Below are 24,131 nucleotides of genomic sequence, written 5' to 3' on the forward strand. Positions count from 1 at the left end.
TAGTGATTAAACAGTCTGAACACCTGATACTTGGCGTTTGTTGTCCCAGACTGACAAAAGAGCCAGGGAGGTCAATTAGAAATTGTGATGATAAATTTTCTAACCTGGCTAAAGTACAATACGGTCCTAGATGGTGACCGCTATCTAAACTACACTACCAGCCCCTGTGAGGCATTATTTCAAACTGACAGACCTGGTAACTGTCTGTGCCTGGTCGGTTTAAGTAGGGGTAGCTCCTCCTTGTGGGAGGGGAAGGAACATGGTGCAACCAATTAGGTAAAGCATAGAGGAGGGACGGTCCGGAGTGACACATCTACTAGCCAATCGGGCATATAGTCCAATGTCTGTTTATGAATGACAAGTAAAGATTGATACACAAAAAAAAAACAAAAAAAAAAAAAAAAAAAAAAAAAATAGTAGGCGCTACCACTTTCTGGTCCCTTGTTTACCTGATAACGGCCCGCTACGGTCACCACCTTATCTGGTAGCCCCTCTTATCATTATCAATTTAAATAATATATCAAAATTCTGTATTTGAGTCATTCTAATTACTTAAGCAAATTGCGCTAATCCCATAGGCAATTAATTTTGTGGTTGTTTTGTATGGTTGTCTGTCATTTTGTGTCCGTTTAGGTCGGAACCATCCTGCCTTAGCAGTATTGGTTTTTTATCATTAATATTAATAAAGGTTATATTTTAGTTATAATACGCTATAATGAATAACACTCAGGATTACAATAACATTGATAATGTTAAATTTAAATAGACACTAACTTTTCACACAACTTATGCTCATCTAAAAGCCTGTATGTAATCACAAGTCTTGTAGTATATTTGCATTACAGAAATGTCTGGTTTTACCACTGAAAAGCAAGTCTTAAATTGCTGCCACTAGGAGTCTTCCTTCCGACACCCTTGCAATCCCCTGCTTAGTGTTAGGCATTTAGCTTCTCTAGTAACAGGGATATGGCTAATCACTACGTGCAACAGAGGGGCGGCATTCAGATGCTGTCTTGCAGCTGATTGAAGCAGAGCTATGCAAGGTAGCTTGGGGTAAAAGAGGAAGTCCTGGCCAGAACAGTGCTGTAGGAAAGCTCAGCTTGAGACTCCCCACCCCACACCACCACCTGTAGTGACAATGGTCACTGGAAGAGCTGATCAGGGTCTGCTGTGCCAGAGCATCCCTACGGTCACATGACCGCCAGCTTGCGTAGTGGAAGTTACACTTCCACTTTTTAGTACATAGAGCTCGTTGAGTGCTTTATACTAGGGAAAGGAGAAGGCAGAAGTGGTTAAACACCACTTTTCCCTTCTCCTTCGGGTTCTCAGCTGTGACTAACAGCTGACAACCCAATCTGCTTCTGCTCGATTGCAGAAGCATATTCTTTAATCCCGCACCAAATTTTTACTATCAGATGGGATTAAAGCCTAGGACCAAGTGTCGTATATTTACAGTGCTTGGTCCTTAATGGGTTAAATGATTGAAATGCCATTTTTAATTCCCCTACAGCAAGGATTTTACACAATGGAGCAAATTTACTTATACTGGCAAGGCAATAAAAAGGTTATAGCGTACATGACTTACAGAGTTGTAAGGTACTAACAAACATTAAAGGAAATCTGTTATCTACTTTTAGCCCTATAAACAAAGCTTCTGAGTTGAAAGAAGGTGATCTGTGGAGTTCGGGGATTTAAGTGCTATACTTGCCTCCTCAGTCATTCCTCCAGTGTGAGCGCTTAAAGCCACTGCTGCAGTGCACATTATAAAATTAGAATGGGCGGACTACTTAGCCTGCTGCTCAACGCATTGAGCAGCAGCATTCAGCTGTCACACTGTGGAAGCATGTATTACCCTTATATATCCCCCAAACTCCATGTGTCACCTACTTTCAGCCCATGAGCCTAAGCTTATATGGCTAAAAGTAGGTGACAAGAGTCTCTTTAAGTGTCACTTACTGAGGTCGTGAAGCTTCAGCTTGATCTGTCTGGAGTTTTTCACCACCTTCTACTTCCATCGTACAGTATACAATTCTGTTTGGAGCCACCGATTTCAAGCCCTGAACTTCCATGATAACAATCTATATAAAAGCAGATAACACTCAAACAAAACAGTTGAAGAAATGCAATAATGTAAAATATTATTTCGACTAGTGATTTCTGAGATAAATTAATCTTCACTTTTATGTGCTCACCGCTAGCACCTTATGTATATACTTGACTTTGGTGATCCTGACATTGCTCAACCAAATGAACTGATTCAAGCATATTGGAGACACATTTTCTGATAGGAAGGTGGTTCAGTAATAACTCAAATGGATTTGATAATTCATTGTGATGCTCCCTTTAGAGATTTGTTGAGATTTGAGGGGCAGAAGGTGGTATATACAGGTAAAATGAGGCAAAGTTGGCAAGAGGTAGCATTATATCTAAAGGGGGCAGAAGTGGCATAACTAGAAGTGGACAAAATGGGTTATTTATAAAAGGCATCAAAAGAAGGCATTATCAACTAGGGGCAAAAGGAGATGCAAGTATAAGCAGCACCTACTATATGGCCTCTAAAGGGGGCACAAAAAGTGGGATACTGTTACTGTGTGGGTCATCACAGGTGGCATGATTACTATCTAGGGCACCGCAAATGGGGAGATTGTGTAGAAGTGTGGAAAAACTAGAGAGGATGATGGAAAAGCAAGGAGACAAAAGATGTCTGTGTCATTCTGGAGAGACAAGTTGTAACTGGCATATGTCATCATTGTAGTCTGGGCCGCATGGAGAAGAAAGGGAAAATAGAACGACTCCAATCAGACAGGAAGTAGATTTTGATAATTGAAGGTAACTGCACTATAATAACGTCTACATTCAGCAGTTTCCCAATAGAGCTGGTATCTAATATTTGGTATGTATGGTAACTGTATGGGGGGGTAATATTGGTCTTTGGATAGTGTTTTTTCTGGCAACAATATGGTGGTATTCCATCATTATGTGATAGTAATATGTGTTCATAGTGAAGCGTTATTATTTGGCCCACATATAGTGTTATTACTGGTAATGCTGATCTTAGTATAGTGGGTTTTGCTCAGTGACACTATGAAGGAAATATGAATGGTAATGGGGTTTCCATCTTGTATAGATTGTATGCAATACTTTAATGTCTGCTCTGGGGTAAAACAAGGGTTTAACTATTTGTTACCCTTACAGGCTTTGGAATCATAAAAGGGCACACTAGTGACCTTTTTCCATTTTTGTAATGCATGACACAGCCAAGCAAGGGTCTTATCTGAACTTTTAAATGGGGCACAGTCTTTGCACAGGGGCCCTTTGAACTCCGTGTCTGCCTCTCAGTGATATGCAGATACTGCAGAAGTATTTTAATTAACCTCTATTACAAAAATGATTGTCAACACAAAATACGTGACTTTAAAGGGGTTGTCCCGCGAAAGCAAGTGGGGGTATACACTTCTGTATGGCCATATTAATGCACTTTGTAATGTACATTGTGCATTAATTATGAGCCATACAGAAGTTATTCACTTACCTGTTCCGTTGCTGGCGTCCCCGTCTCCATGGTGCCGTCTAATCTTCAGCGTCTAATCGCCCGATTAGACGCGCTTGCGCAGTCCTGTCTTCTGTCTTCTGAATGGGGCCGCTCGTGCCAGAGAGCGGCTCCTCGTAGCTCCGCCCCGTCACGTGTGCCGATTCCAGCCAATCAGGAGGCTGGAATCGGCAATGGACCGCACAGAAGACCTGCGGTCCACCGAGGGTGAAGATCCCGGCGGCCATCTTCACAAGGTAAGTAAGAAGTCACCGGAGCGTGGGGATTCGGGTAAGTACTACCCGGTGTTTTTTTTTTTTTATCCCTGCATCGGGTTTGTCTCGCGCCGAACGGGGGGGGGCTATTGAAAAAAAAAAAAAACCGTTTCGGCGCGGGACAACCCCTTTAATGGAAAGAAATGTGCCCCCAAAAGGTTTTAAAGCAGACCTATTATGCCATTCATACTACCCTATCTGCAGGCAAAGTTGTTACAATGGAAGGGGAACCAGGCAGGATCAAATATTTTAATTAATAGTTCTATTAGTATGGATATAGACAGGGCTGTCAATCACCAAGTTGCTTGCAGCAGCAGCCAAACTAGGAGCTCACTGCAGAGTAACATAACTGACCAAGCATCTGTATAACCTCTTAAATGGATGGACAAACCTCTAATGTAAAGGACAGGACAACATCAGATTTTGATAGTTGAACTTCACTTTCATCACCAATGTCCAGAAAAGCAGAATTCTGTGAGCGCTTTAACTTTTGCAGTTTAAACTCAGGACCACCTTTAGATACTGGAAGACTTTCAAGGTTGGCCATTAGTAAGTTGACTGAAGCACGCAGTTCTTCTATAAACATTCCCTCCATTTCCTTTGTTAAAAACCTTGGAAATATTTTCTCCTTTAAAAACAAAAAATTGATTGTGACACTTACATATTAACGGTACACTAAATGTTATTTTTTCTGCATCACCTAACCACCAAACTATGGAAGTGTTTATGAATGATATATAATATGTACACATTTATTTTTTAATTACAGAAGTCAGTGTCTGTGCTTTGTATTACTATTTTAGCTGTCTATAATTGCCTCTAGTAAACGAACTTCATCTTCTATGCTCTGCAATTAATATTAATTTGAAAGAAATTTTACACCAAAAAACACAACATAAAATTCATTGTATTCTTGAATATGATATTGGCAATCAAAAATGTTAATAAAGTATACCGTATGACATCATCACCCAGTCAAAACATGTACCTTAGGGCAAATTCACATGGCTGTATTTTCCATCCTTGTGCTGTCTATGCAGGCACGGCACTTGGCCCCAATGTAGGCTAGGAAGCTATTCACATGAAAGCTTTTGTACATAGACTAATGGTCCATGTGAAAAAAAATATTCCTGCATGTCCTATTCTCATCTGTTTCCACGAACGAGAATAGGACCTGTAATATGCAGTGTCCGTGGAGATCAGACAGCACACAGTCGGAAGTCTATGTCTTCTCTAATGCAACTCCCTGAATCCATCCTTAGAAACCATCTGACTCAGCTTCACCTTACAGCTACCAACAGATTCCAAATTAAAAAACTTAATTAATCTACATTAGGCCAGGTATCACTGGATATTTTAAACTGAACTGTCAGAAATGCATGCTTATTTACATTCTTATCATACTGTGGAAAATGACAACAAATATATAATTCACTGACTACAGTTTTTATCTCTCCTAGATAGAATGTTTCTTTCACCTTTGCTATTTGATCTGCCACTTGCAGACGCCCATCAAGTTCACGACGAATCTGGGCTGCTTGTTCATCGGCATTATCCAGCTGAAAAATATTGAACGCAAATATGAGAATTTGAATTTAGAAGGTCTTCACTATTGCAGTATTACATGACCATTTGGTGAATAATTTATCAAAAATAAACCTGCGATATGAAGCAGAAGGAATGAACATTGTTTTACTGATGTTACATACCAAGAAACAAAAAGATGAGTAATTTACTTCCTCACTGTGCTTTAGCCTCTACAAAAACTTGTCAAACCTTAAAGGGGTTGTCCCGCGCCTAAAGAGAAAATTTTTTTGCCCAGTCCCCCAGTACCTGTAAAGGAATACTGCTGCCAGGTGTTATTAAAAAAAAAAAATTCCCTTACCTGAATCCCCGTTCCGCAACTTTAAAAAATCTTCTTTCCAAGATGGCTGCCGCTGGACTTCTCCCATGGTGCACTGCGGGTCTTCTCCCATGGTGCACCGTGGATGTTCTTCTGCTGTCTGAGCTCCACTGCCGATTCCAGCCACCTCATTGGCTGATCGGCACCACGTGACGGGGGCGGAGCTACGCGATGATGCTAAGGGGGAGGAGCCAGGCTGCAGCTCGTGAGCCCGGACCATCCAGAAGAGGATTCCTATCTGCGCAAGCGCGACTGTTCCGGCGACCAGAGAAGAAGTTTGGTCGTCGCCATGGAGACGGGGACGCCAGCATCGGGAGGGGGTAAGTATATAACTTCTGTATGGCTAATATTTAATGCATGATGTATATTACAAAGTGCATTAATATGGCCATACAGAAGTGCATAACTGCACTTGCTTCTGCGGGACAACCCCTTTAAGACAAGATTATCAAACTCCTGGAATTTAAAAAAAAATTAAAAAAAAAAAGGAAAGAAAAAAAAAAAGCTGAAAATAGAAGAATCAGTACTTACTAGTTCTTTCCCCCAGCGATTCAGCACTGAAGCTCCGATCGTTGTCCTGGGCTTTGATTATATACAGCTACCACCTGACTGTTACAACAGGTAATCACAGCAGTCATATGAATTACTGGCAACACGGCTCCCATCGCTGAGCAGAGATGCCAAAAGGTATAACCAATTGAAAAAAGAAATTAGACTCACAAGTAATCCAGTTTCCTTGAAGTCTCCACAACAGCACCACCTGAGATTGCCGCCTTCTGATAGGACAGGAAAAACGGAGGTTTAAAGCTCCCCCTTCCTTCCTACGCTCAGTGATTTTTAATTAACAGAGAAGGGTAGGAACCATATTTATAGCATATATACGATTGCAGAAAAAAAAGGAGGGAATATATGGGTGCTGTCATGGAGACTACCAGGAAACAGGATTACTAGTGAGTCCAATTCTTCTTTTTCCCAGTCGTCTCCTTGATGGCAACACCTGAGAAGTACCAAAGAAACAAATTAGGGAGAGACTACTGCAGAAACAGCTTTGCTTCCAAAGGCTAGGTCCTCAAGATCTGAAGATCTAGCCTGTAATGTTTGGTAAAAGGTATGCAATTCCTTCCACACAGCTGCTTTACATATTTGATCGAACAGAAGCTGAGGCCCGGTCTACCCATGAAGTAGACATGGCTCTGGTAGAATGGCTTTAAATAACTAAGGAATGTGTTTATTGGAAGCTTTGTATGTATCAATAGCCAGACATGTCCCTCTGAAAATGGAGCTTCTATCCACTTTTTCCCTTTGTTGCAACCAAGGAATTGAATTAAAAAAATATATATTTGTCATGTCTCCATTGACTTGTGGATTCAATGCAATGGAGAACAGTCCATCAAACATCAAGACAGTGAAAAAATACATTCTTGGTCATTTTTTTGGTTTTCACAGACTGAGGGAATTAGATTATATAATGTGATCTAAGAAAAGATACTAGGGCAAGAACGAGGGCTTTAATTTTGAAAACAACTTTATTCTCAATGACCCTACAAAAAATGGCTCCTAAATTGATAATGCCTGAATCTCACTTACTCGTATTACGTTTTGTGTTACGGCTCAAATTGAGATGGAATATAAAGATTTTAGGAGGCTAAAGCTTTAAATGACCAGTTGAAATTCCAAGATGGAAATAGATTTTTAATTCTGAGTTTTAATCAGACTGCTGCTTTCAGAAACCTAGAAGTCCATGTGACCACGAAAGCTTAGTATTGCAAAAAGCACCGAGTACGATCCTTCATGTACTACGTAAGCAGCCCATGTCTAGTCTGTCTTGAAGAACGTCAAGAATTAAAGAAATATTTGGAGTTGTGGTTTGGAACCTTGTTTTGCCACACCATGATAGAATTTTTTTCCCCCAACTTTAAAAAAGGTAAATTTTGTTAGTATTAGCTTTTCTACTAGACAAAGGTTTGGATCACCCTTTCTGACAGGCCCTTCCCTGGATCCCCCAGTATCTATGATGACAGATACATTTTGACAGGTTAATGGATCTTTTGTGAATAAATATGGAAGGTTTGGAAGATGTATTGGCTCCTGGATGCTCAAGTTCTTCAGAAGAGAGAACCAGCTTTTCTTGGGTCAAAATGGGATTGCAACAATCAAAGAACAATTTTCATGAAGAAATTTCTGGAGTACTCTGGAAATTGGCAAAATTGGAGAAAATGCATATACTAGCTTGTGGTTCCAGTTCTACATTAATGCATCCACTGCAGTAGGATGATGTTGTAGACAGAGAGAAATTTGTTCACTTTGTAATTTTTTTTCTCATTACAAAGAGATCCATCTTAGGGACTCTCCATTTGTTTATCAGACTCTGAAAGAATTCCTGGGAAAAGACCATTCTCCTGGAACCAGTGCTTGGCAACGAAATCTGCATTTGTATTTACAGTTCCTTTCAGGTGAGCTGCTGAGATGGAAAGAATATGCTGATCTGCCCAATGAAAATCTCTTGTACAAGGCACTGTAGAGAAGTACGCCTTGCTTCCCCCCCATTGGTGAACCAAGGCTAGTGATGTGACATGTCTGAAAATATTTTTAGATGCCGATACCTGGTAATGTCTGCTGACTTCCAAAGGGCTTTCTATATCACATAAAGTTCTCTGAAATTTGAAGACTGATGCTTGGTGTTCTGACCAAGTTTCTTGTTAATGAAGGTCATTTGTCAGAGCCCCCAACCGAAAAAAACTGGCATCTGTTGTGATCTGAATCACAGAATCTTGAAACCAACTGACCTCCGTCCTAAAAATATTGTTCAATAACCGCCAGTGTAGAGAAGATCTTACAATATTTCCTATTATCAATCTCTGTCTAGAGAAGCCCTTTTCTTGTCCCCGACAGAAATAATTGCATTCTAGAGAATTCTTGTATGAAACTGCTGGAATGCCAGATGTCAGTTTCCCTGGAAGGGTATATAGCCGATCACATAAAACAAAAACAACAAAAAAATTCTTCAATTTCAGACATGTTTAAATCTGAAGGTTTTGTATTTTGTCTGCAGGGACCAAAGAGCCTCATTTCTCAGAGTACCTAATTATTCTGAGAAAGATCTTTCTTTGAGTCATTTCTGAATTTCCCAATTGATTAGCCAGCCCAGAGATTCAAGAAGCTGGATAGTAATTAGTAGATGGGACGCCAAGAGCTCCTCAGTTTAGGCTACATTCATGATGTCATTCAAATATGGAATTACCATAATTTATTTTTTCCCTAGAAGAACAACGAATTTCACCATTATCTTCGTAAAGATACGGGTAGCAGAAGATACCCCAAAAGGTGTACATTTGAACTAAAAAATGACGTCTCTTCCTATAGATATGGCAAACCTGAGGTATTGTTGAGAATCAGGATGACTAAGACATGGAAATAAGTGTCCCTTAAATCTATAGTTGTCATAAAGGCCCCCTTCTTAATTATCACGTTTATCGATTCCATGTTGAATCTTCTGTACCTTACTGATTTATTCAAAGGTTTCAGATTTACAATTAAGATGAGGGGAAGACGTTATTGAAGTTTTGAGGGAGAGAAATCTCTATGTGGTATTCCTTCTTTATGATGTTTGAAATCTAGGCATTTTCGCAGAGCCAAGTCCAATTCCCCCCAAAAAAGCCAGAGTCTAGCCCCTACTGTAGTGATGTCATTGTTTCGATCTCTGATCATCCTTTTGATTGGGGCTGAAGAGGGCAATTCTTCCTCTAACCACCTGCCTTTGCCCCTGCTAACTTCTTGAGTTTGCTCTGAGATACAAAACAAAGGCTCTTTTTTGTGGTTTCCTTATTTGAAGCGTTCTCCAAGATCTTATCTAGGTCTGGCCCAAACAGAAACTGACCATAGAAAGGCAATGAACAGGGTTCAGTTTTAGGCCCCATTCTGTTAAATATATTTATCAATGACCTGATAGAAGGACTGCACATTTAAATATCGATATTTGCGAATGATATGAAATTCTACAAGATAATTAATACAACGGAGGACAATGTACAGCTGCAAATGGATCTAGATAAACTGGGGGCTTGGGTAGAAAACTGCAAAATAAAAAGTTTAACATTGATAAATGTAAAGTTATACACATGTAGGAGTAACAGAAGTTACCAATATAAACTAAATGGTGTACTGCTAGGGAAACGTGATATGGAAAAATACCTGGGGGGTACTACCGTAGTTGACTGTAGACTTAACTGGAGCAATCAATGCCAGTCAGCTGCTGCAAAAGCAAATAAAGTTTTGGGGTGCATTAAAAGAGGTATAGGGGCAAGGGACGAGAACATTATTCTTCCTCACATGGAATACTGGGTACAGTTCTGGACACCAGTGCTTGAGGTGGTTCAAAGACTGGCAACTAAATAATTAAACGGAATGGGAGGACTAGGTTATCAAAATTGGGATTATTCACCCTGGAAAAAAAAGACGGTTAAGGGGCGACCAAATTACCTTGTATAGGGGACATTAGGGGACAATACAAGGATCTCTCCCATGATCTGTTTATACCCAGGTCTGTGACTGTAAGGAGAGGGCATACTCTACATTTAGGGGAAAGAAGCTTTTATCAACAATTACTGTAAGAGCAGTGAGACTATGGAACTCTCTGCCTGGGGACGTGGTGATGGCAAAATCGATAGAGGAGTTTAAGAGCAGACTAGACATCTTTTTAGAGCACTACAGCATTACAGTATATAGACATTAAATAACCAGAAGGGTCGTTGATCTGGGTATCTTCTGACTGACGGTCTTGGAGTCAGGTAGGAACTTTTCAAATGTTGATCCAGGGATTATTCTGACTGCCATTATGCAGTCAGGAAGGAATTTTTTCCCCCAAAAAGGGGCAAATTTGCTTCTGGCACGTGGCTGCAACTCCTGGTTTAAATAAGGCTGGAGTCGCTTCCGAGGTGTTTTAAAAACTCTGCTTTTCAATCCATGCGATCTTTTAACTGTGTAGTATCCCAAAGGATAAGGAATAGAGATGAGCGAACGTACTCGTCCGAGCTTGATACTCGTTCGAGTATTAGCATGTTCGAGATGCTCGTTACTAGAGGCGAGCACCACACGATGTTCGAGTTACTTTCACTTTCATCTCTGAGACGTTATCGCGCTTTTCTGGCCAATAGAAAGACGGGGAAGGCATTACAACTTCCCCCTGCAACGTTCAAGCCCTATACCACCCCCCTGCAGTGAGTGGCTGGCGAGTTCAGGTGTCACCCGAGTATATAAATCGGCCCCTCCCGCGGCTCGCCACAGATGCATTCTGACAGAGATCAGGGAAAGTGCTGCTGATGCCGGAGCTGCTATAGGGAGAGCGTTAGGAGTGATTTTACGCTTCAAGAACCCCAACGGTCCTTCTTAGGGCCACATCTGACCGTGTGCAGTACTGTTGAGGCTGCTTTTTGCAGTGTTGCACATTTTTTTTTCTTTTTGTATATCGGCCGTGCAGAGCATTGCGTCCTCAGTCTGCAGTCATTGTACAGAGTATAGGGGCAGTACTGGTGAGGCAGGGAAAGAGATATTCAGGCTATATAGGCAGTGGGCTTTTTCCAAAAAATTGGGGAAAAATACTATATTTGGGCTGCCTGTGACCGTCTTCAGTTTACTGCGTGTCTGCTGGGGGTAGTAGTCCTAATTAATACGCAGCTAAGCGTTACAGCAGGCTTGCGCAAAATTGTTTCCTGGATCTGCTGTCTCTGTTACATCAGCGCCGTCATCCCGCCAGAGGGAAACAGTATACATAATATTATACGCTGCCTACAGTATCTATCTGCTGGGGGTAGTAGTCCTAATTAATACGCAGCTAAGCGTTACAGCAAGCTGGCGCAAAATTGTTTCCTGGATCTGCTGTGCGTTCCGTAAGGGAAGTCAGCCTCCAACCACAGGCCAATAAGCGGCACATTTAATTACAGCGTTCTGTTTCTGCACTACTGGTAATACAGCATGCTGAGGGGTAGGAGTAGGCCTAGAGGACGTGGACGCGGGCGAGGACGCGGAGGCCCAAGTCAGGGTGTGGGCACAGGCCGAGCTACTGATCCAGGTGTATCGCAGCCGACTGCTGCGGGATTAAGAGAGAGGCACGTTTCTGGCGTCCCCACATTCATCTCACAATTAATGGGTCCACGCGGTAGACCTTTATTAGAAAATGAGCAGTGTGAGCAGGTCCTGTCGTGGATGGCAGAAAGTGCCTCCAGCAATCTATCGACCACCCAGAATTCTGCGCCGTCCACTGCTGCAACTCTGAATTCTCTGGCTGCTGCTCCTCCTTCCTCCCAGCCTCCTCACTCCATTACAATGTCACATTCTGAGGAGCAGGCAGACTCCCAGGAACTGTTCTCGGGCCCCTGCCCAGAATGGGCAGCAATGGTTCTGAATCCTCTCCCACTGGAGGAGTTTGTCGTGATCGATGCCCAACCTTTGGAAAGTTCCCGGGGTCCGGGGGATGAGGCTGGGGACTTCCGGCAACTGTCTCAAGAGCTTTCAGTGGGTGAGGAGGACGATGGCGATGAGACACTGTTGTCTATCACTCAGGTAGTAGTAATTGAAGTAAGTCCGAGGGAGGAGCGCACAGAGGATTCGGAGGAAGAGCAGCAGGACGATGAGGTGATTGACCCCACCTGGTTTGCTACGCCTACTGAGGACAGGTCTTCAGAGGGGGAGGCAAGTGCAGCAGCAGGGCAGGTTGGAAGAGGCAGTGCGGTGGCCAGGGGTAGAGGCAGGGCCAGACCGAATAATCCACCAACTGTTTCCGAAAGCGCCCCCTCGCGCCATGCCACCCTGCAGAGGACGAGGTGCTCAAAGGTCTGGCAGTTTTTCACTGAGAGTGCAGACGACCGACGAACAGTGGTGTGCAACCTTTGTCGCGCCAAGATTAGCCGGGGAGCCACCACCACCAGCATGCGCAGACATATGATGGCCAAGCACCCCACAAGGTGGGACGAAGGCCATTCACCGCCTCAGGTTTGCACCGCTGCCTCTCCCCCTGTGCCCCAACCTGCCACTGAGATCCAACCCCCCTCTCAGGACACAGGCACTACCGTCTCCTGGCCTGCACCCACACCCTCACCTCCGCTGTGCTCGGCCCCATCCACCAATGTCTCTCAGCGCACCGTCCAGCCGTCGCTAGCGCAAGTGTTGGAGCGCAAGCACGCCGCCATGCACCCGCACGCTCAAGCGTTAAACGTGCACATAGCCAAATTTATCAGCCTGGAGATGCTGCCGTATAGGCTTGTGGAAATGGAGGCTTTCAAAGGTATGATGGCGGCGGCCCCACGCTACTCAGTTCCCAGTCGCCACTACTTTTCCCGATGTGCCGTCCCAGCCCTGCACGACCACGTCTCCCGCAACATTGTACGCGCCCTCACCAACGCGGTTACTGGCAAGGTCCACTTAACAACGGACACGTGGACAAGCACAGGCGGGCAGGGCCACTATATCTCCCTGACGGCACATTGGGTGAATTTAGTGGAGGCTGGGACAGAGTCAGAGCCTGGGACCGCTCACGTCCTACCCACCCCCAGAATTGCGGGCCCCAGCTCAGTGGTGGTATCTGCGGCGGTGTATGCTTCCTCCACTAAACCACTCTCCTCCTCCTCCTCCTCCTCCTCCTACGCAACCTCTGTCTCGCAATCAAGATGTGTCAGCAGCAGCACGTCGCCAGCAGTCGGTGTCGCGCGGCGTGGCAGCACAACGGTGGGCAAGCATCAGCAGGCCGTGCTGAAACTACTCAGCTTAGGAGATAAGAGGCACACGGCCCACGAACTGCTGCAGGGTCTGACAGAGCAGACCGACCGCTGGCTTGCGCCGCTGAGCCTCCAACAGGGCATGGTCGTGTGTGACAACGGCCATAACCTGGTGGCGGCTCTGCAGCTCGGCAGCCTCACGCACGTGCCATGCCTGGCCCACGTCTTTAATTTGGTGGTTCAGCGCTTTCTGAAAAGCTACCCACGCTTGTCAGACCTGCTCGGAAAGGTGCGCTGGCTCTGCGCACATTTCCGCAAGTCCCACACGGACGCTGCCACCCTGCAACATCGGTTTAATCTGCCAGTGCACCGACTGCTGTGCGACGTGCCCACACGGTGGAACTCTACGCTCCACATGTTGGCCAGGCTCTATGAGCAGCGTAGAGCTATAGAGGAATACCAACTCCAACATGGGCGGCGCAGTGGGAGTCAGCCTCCTCAATTCTTTACAGAAGAGTGGGCCTGGTTGGCAGACATCTGCCAGGTCCTTGGAAACTTTGAGGAGTCTACCCAGATGGTGAGCGGCGATGCTGCAATCATTAGCGTCACCATTCCTCTGCTATGCCTCTTGAGAAGTTCCCTGCAAAGTATAAAGGCAGACGCTTTGCGCTCGGAAACAGAGGCGGGGGAAGACAGTATGTCGCTGGATAGTCAGAGCACCCTCCTGTCTATATCTCAGGGCGTTGAGGAGGAGGAGCATGAGGAGGATGAGGAGGAGGGGAAGAGACAGCTTGGCCCACTGCTGAGGGTACCCATGCTGCTTGCTTGTCATCCTTTCAGCGTGTATGGCCTGAGGAGGAGGAGGATCCTGAAAGTGATCTTCCTAGTGAGGACAGCCATGTGTTGCGTACAGGTACCCTGGCACACATGGCTGACTTCATGTTAGGATGCCTTTCTTGTGACCCTCGCGTTACACGCATTCTGGCCACTACGGATTACTGGGTGTACACACTGCTCGACCCACGGTATAAGGAGAACCTTTCCACTCTCATACCCGAAGAGGAAAGGGGTTCGAGACTGATGCTATACCACAAGACCCTGGCGGACAAACTGATGGTAAAATTCCCATCCGACAGCGCTAGTGGCCGAAGGCGCAGTTCCCAAGGCCAGGTAGCAGGGGAGGCGCAGAGATCAGGCAGCATGTACAGCACAGGCAGGAGAATACTCTCTAAGGCCTTTGACAGCTTTCTGGCTCCCCAGCAAGACTGTGTCACCGCTCCCCAGTCAAGGCTGAGTCAGCGGGAGCACTGTAAAAGGATAGTGAGGGAGTACGTAGCCGATCGCACGACCGTCCTCCGTGACGCCTCTGCCCCCTACAACTACTGGGTGTCGAAGCTGGACACGTGGCCTGAACTCGCGCTGTATGCCCTGGAGGTGCTTGCTTGTCCTGCGGCTAGCGTCTTGTCAGAGAGGGTGTTTAGTGCGGCTGGGGGAATCATCACAGATAAGCGTACCCGCCTGTCAACCGACAGTGCCGACAGGCTTACACTCATCAAGATGAACAAAGCCTGGATTTCCCCAGACTTCTCTTCTCCACCAGCGAACAGCAGCGATACCTAAACAATACGTAGGCTGCACCCGCGGATGGAAGCATTGTTCTCTATCACCATCAAAAACGTGGACCTTTTAGCTTCATCAATCTGTGTATAATATTCATCCTCCTCCTCCTGCTCCTGCTCCTCCTCCTGAAACCTGACGTAATCATGCCGAACGGGCAATTTTTCTTAGGCCCACAAGGCTCAGTCATATAATTTTTGTAAACAATTTTTATACATTTCAATGCTCATTAAAGCGTTGAAACTTGCACCTGAACCAATTTTTATTTTAACTGGGCTGCCTCCAGGCCTAGTTACAAATTAAGCCACATTAACCAAAGCGATTAATGGGTTTCACCTGCCCTCTTGGTTGGGCATGGGCAATTTTTCTCAGGTACATTAGTACTGTTGGTACACCAATTTTTTGGGGCCCTCGCCTACAGTGTAATCCAATAAATTTTTTGCCCACCTGCATTAAAGCTGACGTTACATCAGCTGTGATGGGCACTGCAATGGGATACATTTATGTACAGCCGGTGGGTTCCAGGGAGCCACCCATGCTGTCGGTCCACACGGAGTTGTAACTGCATGTGTCCACTTCTAAAGAACCCCAGTCTGACTGGGGCATGCAGTGTGGGCCGAAGCCCACCTGCATTAAACATGACATTACCTCAGCTGTGATGGGCAATGCAATGGGATATATTTATGTACCGCCGGTGGCTTCCTGGCACTCACCCATGCTGTCGGTCCACACGGAGTTGTAACTGCATGTGTCCACTTCTAAAGAACCCCAGTCTGACTGGGGCATGCAGTGTGGGCCGAAGCCCACCTGCATTTAATCGGACGTTACCTCAGCTGTGATGGGCACTGCAATGGGATACATTTATATACAGCCGGTGGGTTCCAGGGAGCCACCCATGCTGTGGGTGCACACGGAATTCCCATTGCGGAGTTGTACCTGCCTGTGACTATTTATAAAAAACCGCGGTCTGACTGGGGCATGCAGACACCTTGACAGAATGAATAGTGTGTGGCACATAGGTTCCCCATTGCTATGCCCACGTGTGCAGCTTCTGATGGCGGTGGCACAGGATTATATTTCTCATTGCTTCTGTACAGCATTGTGGGATATCGCCCCGCCCCTTTTAAAGAGGGTCGCTGCCTAGCCGTGCCAACCCTCTGCAGTGTGTGCCTGCGGTTCCTCCTCATGGCAGACGCACTTATAAATAGACATGAGGGTGGTGTGGCATGAGGGCAGCTGAAGGCTGCGCAGGGACAATTTGGTGTGCGCTATGGACACTGGGTCGTGCAGGGGGGGGGGGTTGGTCAGCATGTAACCCAGGAGAAGTGGCAGCGGAGTGTCATGCAGGCAGTGATTGTGCTTTGTTGGAGGTAGTGTGGTGCTTAGCTAAGGTATGCATTGCTAATGAGGGCTTTCCAGAAGTAAAAGTTGTTGGGAGGGGGGGGGGGGGGGGCCCACTCTTGCCGCTATTGTGGCTTAATAGTGGGACCTGGGAACTTGAGATGCAGCCCAACATGTAGCCCTTCACCTGCCCTATCCGTTGCTGTGTCGTTCCCATCACTTTCTTGAATTGCCCAGATTTTCACAAATGGAAACCTTAGCGAGCATCGGCGATATACAAAAATGCTCGGGTCGCCCATTGACTTCAATGGGGTTCGTTACTCGAAACGAACCCTCGAGCATCGCGAAAATTTCGTCCCGAGTAACGAGCACCCGAGCATTTTGGTGCTCGCTCATCTCTAATAAGGAAGTACACTTTTAGTAATTTCAGCAACTGGCCAATCCACTTGTGTTATGACTTCTCAGTCTGCACAGTTCTCCTCTGGGAAGGGATATATTTCTTCATAGCTCTCGGAATGCAAAAACCCATTTCTAGCTTGTTCCATTCCATTTTAATAAGCGTATGAACATTTTCATGGACTGGGAAAATATGTTTATATCTTTCTTCCAGACCACCAAAGATTTCATCTTGAATGGTTCTAGGCTTTTTTGGCTCATCCATATTAGGAGTGGCTCTAATTGCCTTAATTAATTCATCAATATCATCTGAAGGATCATCGAGATTTTCACCATCCTCAACTTCAGAGAAATTTACGCTCATTTCAGAATCAGACTAATCACCAAAAACTACTTTGCTCTCTTAACACAAGTAGATAGTATAGGATTAAGAGATGTCAAAGCAGGGCAAACTTCATCTCTAATCAATGTTTTAATATTCAGATTCTGGAGATAATTTTTTATACAGAAAGCACATTTTTTTTCAGTCTGATTTTAGCAGAACATCCAAGATCTCATACCCCAAAGAAAGAACAAAAGGGAAAAGGATTAGAAAATATACTTAAAGAGGTTGTCTCGCGGCAGCAAGTGGGGTTATACACTTCTGTATGGCCATATTAATGCACTTTGTAATGTACATCGTGCATTAAATATGAGCCATACAGAAGTTATTCACTTACCTGCTCCATTGCTAGCGTCCCCGTCGCCATGGATCCGTCTAATTCTGATGTCTTCTTGCTTTTTTAGACGCGCTTGCGCTGTGCGGTCTTCTTCCTGGTGAATGGGGCCGCTCATGCCGGAGAGCTGGTCCTCGTAGCTCCGCCCCGTCACGTGTGCCGATTCCAGCCAATCAGGAGGCTGGAATCGGCAATGGACCGCACAAAGCCCACGGTGCACCATGGGAGAAGACCCGCGGTGCATCGTGGGTGAAGATCCCGGCGGCCATCTTGGTGAAGGAAGAAGAAGGAAGACGTCGCAGAGCGGGGATTCGGGTAAGTAATAACATTTTTTTAAATTTTTTTTAACACAACCTTTGGGGTTGTCCTGCGCCTATGGAAAAAAAAAAAAAAACGTTTCGGCGCGAGACAACCCCTTTAAAGTACAGAAATTTGTATAAATGCACCCGGATGGGCCACTAGGATACCATGGTCTGTAGCCGGTTCTAGGTTATAAGATGCTGGAGTGCACATATGTTGCTAGAACTGCAGGCAAACTATATTTGGTCCAAAATGTGACTCCAGCAACGAGGCTTCTTCCCATCAGTCTCCTACTTTTTTTTTTTACTGACCTCCAGAATCCCATCACTGGAGCCCCGCTGCCAGCTCCTCCACCAGCTTATAACATACCCACATGACACTCAGCATCAGAACTTCACACCTATAGTGGGGTCTGCGTGCGCCCAAACTAACAGTCGCACTCTTAGTAGGGAAACCAGGAGCGCAGCAGCGACATCCATTGTAACGCCTTCATTTAATACCGGCCTTGGCCGTAGTGAAGAGAACTTTAAACCAGGGAAAACTGCCCCCACAGTCTCCCGGGTAATAACTGAGGAAGGGAGAAACAACCACTGCTGCCTCCGATCAGAAAATAAAAAAGCATTCTACTTAACCAGGAACTCCAAGAGCTGCCGAAACCTCTCTGGATACCAGCCTACTGACAGGACAGGAAAACCACTGAGGAGGATGGGAAAGGGGGGAGCTTTAAAGCACTCTGTTTTTTTGTCCGACCAGGAGGCGGCGATCTCAGGTGGTGCCGTCTTGGAGAGGACTAGGAAAACAAAAGAAATTTGAATCCCACTGTATAGAGCTCCAGTGAGACCACATCTGGAATACTAAGTGCAGTCCGGGAGACCTCATCTACAGAAAGACATTGATAAAATAGAACAAATCCAAAAACAGGCTACAGAAATCGTGGAAGGTCATCATCATAAAACTTTGCAGTATCAGGAAAGACCTAATTTAGGGTCCTTTTACATGGGAACACTGTCAGACACTTTAGCAAGGATCAGTCAGTGAATGGAGGTGGAACAGGCAGCCTGCCCACCTCCATTTACAGTAAGGAGACTGTCATTCATGGATGAGCAACTGCCTTTTTGCACAGGTTGATTTTCGGATAATTTTTAGGACTGCAAAAACTGAAGAAATCAATTATCACTCGTCATTAGTAAATCAGATGCAGTCACAGGAAACGTACACAATAATTATATCCAATGACGTCTTATCGCATTGTATACATTCCCTTTCTTAATCTTCTTCATTTAAATTAGATAGTTGCAATTTTGTCTTCCAGGCATCTTCGATTCCTCACTTTTCCATCCTGCTCCCCACCTTAACACATCCCGGTGGCCTAACCATGTCATAAGCTGCTACCCTAAAGCCTTGTTCACATGGGAAACGTAGTGTTCATTCATGCCAGATTTTTCCAACATAGATCTGACATTTTCATCTGCAGTAGAAATCTAAGGCTTGGCCTCAGGGATCTGCAGTGGATTTTAATGTGGATCCACACAAGGATTAAGCAACAGTTAACCCTTTCCAATCCAATGTCGGGCCTGCCTCGACATCATCATTTCGCTCCACAGCTTCAATGTCGGGACAGGCCCGACACTGCCGTGCAGGAGTGCATCTGCACCCGATCATCAGACACATCGGGTGCAGATGCACTCCTGAACTGATCCTCAACAAGGACCCCCGAGGAGAAGGCAGAAAGGGTTATTAACCCTTTCTGCCTTCTCCTTTACACATTACACAGCGCTCAATTAGCGCTATGTAATGCACAGAGATTCCAGCCGGCGATCATTTGACCGCCGGTGTTACCTGACCCCCATCGGTCACATGAACACTGAGCCAGGAGCCTGAAGGAAGAATTCAGAAGTATTACTTCCGCATTCTGCCCAGCGATAATGTGACCGCTGGGTGCCACCTGACCCCAGCAGTCACATGATCACCGAGCTGGGAGGCAGAAGGGAGAATGCGGATGTTACTTCCGCATTCCCCCCACGGTGCAGTGAGCACCTGCACCCTCCTCAACTCTCTCAGTTCAGGAGGGTGAAGGGAAATTTTATTTTTTCTCATCCATTCTCCCCAGCTCAAATATATTTGGAGCTGGGGAGAATGGATAAGAAAAAATAAATGGATCGGAAAGGGTTAAACGTGGTAAATTCGCGTATGGCTCCTCATTGCGGTCTTCACATAGAAGTCACATCAACAATTTACAGGTCTATTTTTTCCCCGGGATTTCAAAATTGGTATCGTGTGAACTATGCTGTGGATTTCCATAGCATTCAACAGAATTTTAACACGGTGTGAAATTACGCCATGTGAATGGGGCACAATACTGGGCCTGCTGTGAAGCTCAGCGCTCCCGAATGGAGTACTAAAGATATAATACTGACACAACTATATTAACGCCACAGTAATGTCATATGAATAGTACCACAGAAGTAGGAGGGAATTTATCCAGGTGAGGTTTCACACTTCTCACTCCCCTTTTCAAAAGTAATGAGCAAAACGAGCAGCGTTTGAATGGACTGAAATTTTTAGAAAAATCAACTGCTAAATATTTTACACAATTACACTCCAGAGAAGGAGTGGCATGAAATAATAACTCCACTTAACTCAGCAACGCAAACTGATAATAGTTTTGACAAATACATTGTACATAGTGTGCTTTTTGATAAATTAGTTATCAAAAAAGCAAAGCTCCCTCCAGAAAAACAGACATAAAAATAACACACATGATAAATTCTCCCCATGGTGCCCGCAACCAAAGCCCTTCCAAGCAGATAGAGACACGTAGTGTCAAAATATATTGTGCTCTGCAGATACTGCCCTCAGAGAAATAGTGCCCCCATAATTAGTACTGCTTCATATGTTCCGCAAGCTGCCCTTAAAGACAGGAATTAGGTCCTACCTGTTAATTCCTTTTCTTGAAGTCATCCTGACAGCATACACATGGAGGTTGTCCGCCGGACACCTGTTGGGACAGGAAGCGAAGAATACAAAAAGGTAACTCCCACCACCGGCTCACCAGTGTGTACCAAATAACTACAGTGACCCGGCTTTGCTTAACCAATCAATTTTTAATACAGAAATCATAGTACGATACGTTACTTCACGTAAAAATAACTCAAGGGGAGGGAAAAGCCCCTATGCTGTCAGGATGACTTCAAGAAAAGGAATTAACAGGTAGGACCTAATTCCTGTCTTCCCTTTGTCATCCTGACAGCATACACATGGAGTAGTGCCAACAATCAAGGGCTTTAGAGAGGGACCACTGCCTGTAGCACCTTCCGCCCAAAGGCCATATCACAGCTGGCCCCCAGGTCCAGGCGATAGTGTTTAGTGAAGGTATGAGTGCTTGACCATGTGGCGGCTCTGCAGATCTGGTCGGTTGTCGCCTGGGCTCTCTCCGCCCAGGAACAGGCGACCGCCCTAGTGGAATGGGCTCTAACGTCGCCCGGGAGTGGGATCCCTTGGGATCTGTACGCCTCTTCTATGGCCCTCCTGACCCAACGCGCTAAGGAGTCCTTAGTAGCGGCCCCTCCTCTGCGTGGACCCTGGAATTGAATAAAGAGGTTGTTAGACTTCCTGAAGGAATGTGTGACCTCCAAATACTTCAGGACTGCTCGTCTAACATCTAAATTATGGAACCTCTGTTCCGTGGTGTTACGGGGTTCCTGGCAGAAGGAGGGAAGTACTATTCGTTGTTCTCTGTGAAAGTCTGTGAGAACTTTCGGTTGGAAAAAGGGGTCAGGCCTGAACTCCATTTTATCTGGGAAGGTGGTCATGTACGGGGGCCTAATAGAGAGGGATTGGATCTCCCCGATCCGTCTGGCGGATGTGATGGGAACTAGAAAGGCCACTTTATAGGAGAGGATCTTTACTGATAGATCTTCCAGGGGCTCAAAGGGGTGTGCGCAGAGGGCCTGCAAAACAAGGTTCAGGTCCCAGGGGGGCATGGTTTCCCTTATAAAGGGGTGGAGTCTGACTGCCCCTTTCAGATATTTCTTAATTAGCCTATGGTCGCCTAAGGGGAAGTCGAAGAAGGCCCCAAGGGCGGCCACCTGGACCTTAAGGGTACCAGGTCTTAGCCCCATGTCCAAACCATCCTGTAGGAACTCTAATATTTTGTTAATGTCGGGCTGTTGGAGGTCATGTATACTATGCCCCAACCACCTAGAGAAGGTATCCCACACCCTGGAGTATATTTTTCTGGTGGATTTTTTGAGGCTCTCACATAAAGTAGTGGTCACCCTCCCTGATAGGCCCTGGCTCAGGTATTTTAACCCGCTCAACTTCCAGACCGCCGGTCTGAACTGTCGGACCTTTGGGCATATCAGGGGACCCTGCTGAAGGAGGTCGTCTCTCTGCGGCAGATGTAGAGGCTCCTGTGTCGAGAGAGCGGCCAGGAGCGGGAACCAGGGTCTCTTGGGCCAGAATGGGGCCACCAGGATAACGGAGCCTGGGGACTCCTAAATTTTCCTTAGGACCCAAGGAATCAGGGGGATAGGCGGGAAGGCGTATGCAAGGTCCCAATCCCAGGCCTGGGATAGTGCATCTATTCCCAGGGAGCCCCCGTCTGCTCCCCTGGAGAAAAACCGGGAACACTTGGTGTTCTCCCGAGAGGCGAACAAGTCCACCTTGGGTGTCCCCCATCTCTCTAAAATTAGCTGGAACGCATGTGGATGTAGAGTCCACTCCCCGGGGTCTATCTTCCTGCAGCTGAGATGGTCCGCCATGGAGTTCTCTGGGCCCCTTACGTGGTACGCTGTGACGGAAGGCGTCCGCTGCTCTATCCACCCGAGAACGTTCGCCGCCAGGTCTTGAAGTCGGGGGTTCCGCGTGGATCCCTGGTGGCGAATGAGGGACACAGTTGTTATGTTATCCGAAAAGATCTTAATGTGTCTACCCCTGATCTCTGTCTCGAGGCCCCGAATGGCCTTCCAGACAGCGCAAAGTTCTTTGTAGTTGGAGGATTGAGAAGCTTCCTCCCGGTTCTAGCCCCCTTGGACGTAATGACGGCCTAAGTGGGCCCCCCAGCCAGTTGCACTTGCGTCAGTAAAGATGGATACTGGGGATGCGGGGTACCAAGCCGTGGCTCTGGCAAGGTTGGGGATAAAATCCTCCTTGGAATGGTGGATGTCTATCTTGTAGGTAAGGACGACTTTCCGATCCAGAGAGGCGGGGGATTTATCCCAGTTCTTTAGGATAAAGTATTGGAGGGTTCTACAATGTAACTGGGCCCAAGGGACTACCCCGATGCAAGATGTCATGAGGCCGAGGACCCTCATGCCTCTCCTAAGGGAGACTTCGGTGGTTAGAGAAAGTGCCCGACGCTCATCCTGGATCGTTTTTTGCCTTTCTAGAGGAAGGGATGAGCACTGGTGGTGTGAGTCCAGAATCACTCCCAGAAATTTTTTCTTCTGCTCGGGCAGAAGACTGGATTTAGCGGAGTTGATGATCCAGCCTAACGACTCGAACAGACGGAGTGTGAGGTTGACCTGGAATTGGAGTTCTGAAGCCGATCCTGCAATGATCAGGAAATCGTCGAGGTATGGGACAATCAACACCTTGTCAGTCCTTAGTGCCGCCACCATCTCTAACACCAGTTTGGAGAACACCCGGGGTGCGGAGGAAATCCCGAACGGCAGGCACGTAAATTGAAAGCGAGAGACAGAGCCATCTATCACCAGGGCAAACCGCAGAAACCGCTGGGAATCTATGTGTATAGGGACATGGTAATAGGCGTCCTTTAAGTCCACGGTGGCCATGACACTATCCGGCGCAATTAAGGGGATTGCTGACCGCACCGATTCCATTTTAAATCTTTGATACGCGATAGATTTATTCAGGAATTTCAGATTAATTATAGTTCTATAGGATCCGTTAGGTTTTTTGATTAGGAACAAGGGGGAGTAGCACCCCTTGAATAGTTCTTCTGCGGGAACCCGAGTGATGGCCCCTAGGGACAACAGCTCTTGCACCCCCAACTGGAGGGCCTGAGCAGACGCAGGTGACTGGCAGGGGGTGACCACGAACCTCCGGGGAGGAGGGGAGGAAAATTCAATTTTGTAGCCATCCGAGATCAGGCGTAAGGCCCAGGGATTGGAGGTCACCTCACTCCATCTAAGGGCGAACCCCTTCAGTCTACCCCCTACTTGTAGGATCCGGGAAGGCGGATTCTCACCCTTTCCGCCTTTGGGATAGGACCAGCGTCCGGTTTTTCCTTTCCCCTTGTATGTTCTAGAGGGAACAAAAGGAGGAGGGTAGGAGGAGGAAGCCGCTTAAAGGATTTCTCCGACGGTAGTCCCTGGCTCTTAT

At 46.1% G+C, this 24,131-nt stretch overlaps 1 protein-coding gene across 6 annotated transcripts in view; it reads right to left on the reverse strand.

Annotated features, from left to right (window-relative positions):
* Window positions 1–24,131, reverse strand: part of CADPS2 (calcium dependent secretion activator 2) — a 458,085-nt gene that overhangs the window by 359,165 nt on the left and 74,789 nt on the right. For all 6 annotated transcript variants that reach the window (XM_066591847.1, XM_066591846.1, XM_066591844.1 and 3 more), the window contains exons 4-6: window positions 5,283–5,363; window positions 4,196–4,432; window positions 1,957–2,078 (exon numbers count right to left, since the gene is read on the reverse strand). In XM_066591847.1, the coding sequence (XP_066447944.1) occupies window positions 1,957–2,078; window positions 4,196–4,432; window positions 5,283–5,363 (440 nt within the window). The remainder of the gene's footprint in view (window positions 1–1,956; window positions 2,079–4,195; window positions 4,433–5,282; window positions 5,364–24,131) is intronic.

The sequence above is a fragment of the Eleutherodactylus coqui genome, chromosome 2 (genome assembly GCF_035609145.1).
Source record: "Eleutherodactylus coqui strain aEleCoq1 chromosome 2, aEleCoq1.hap1, whole genome shotgun sequence".
Lineage (NCBI taxonomy): Eukaryota > Metazoa > Chordata > Amphibia > Anura > Eleutherodactylidae > Eleutherodactylus > Eleutherodactylus coqui.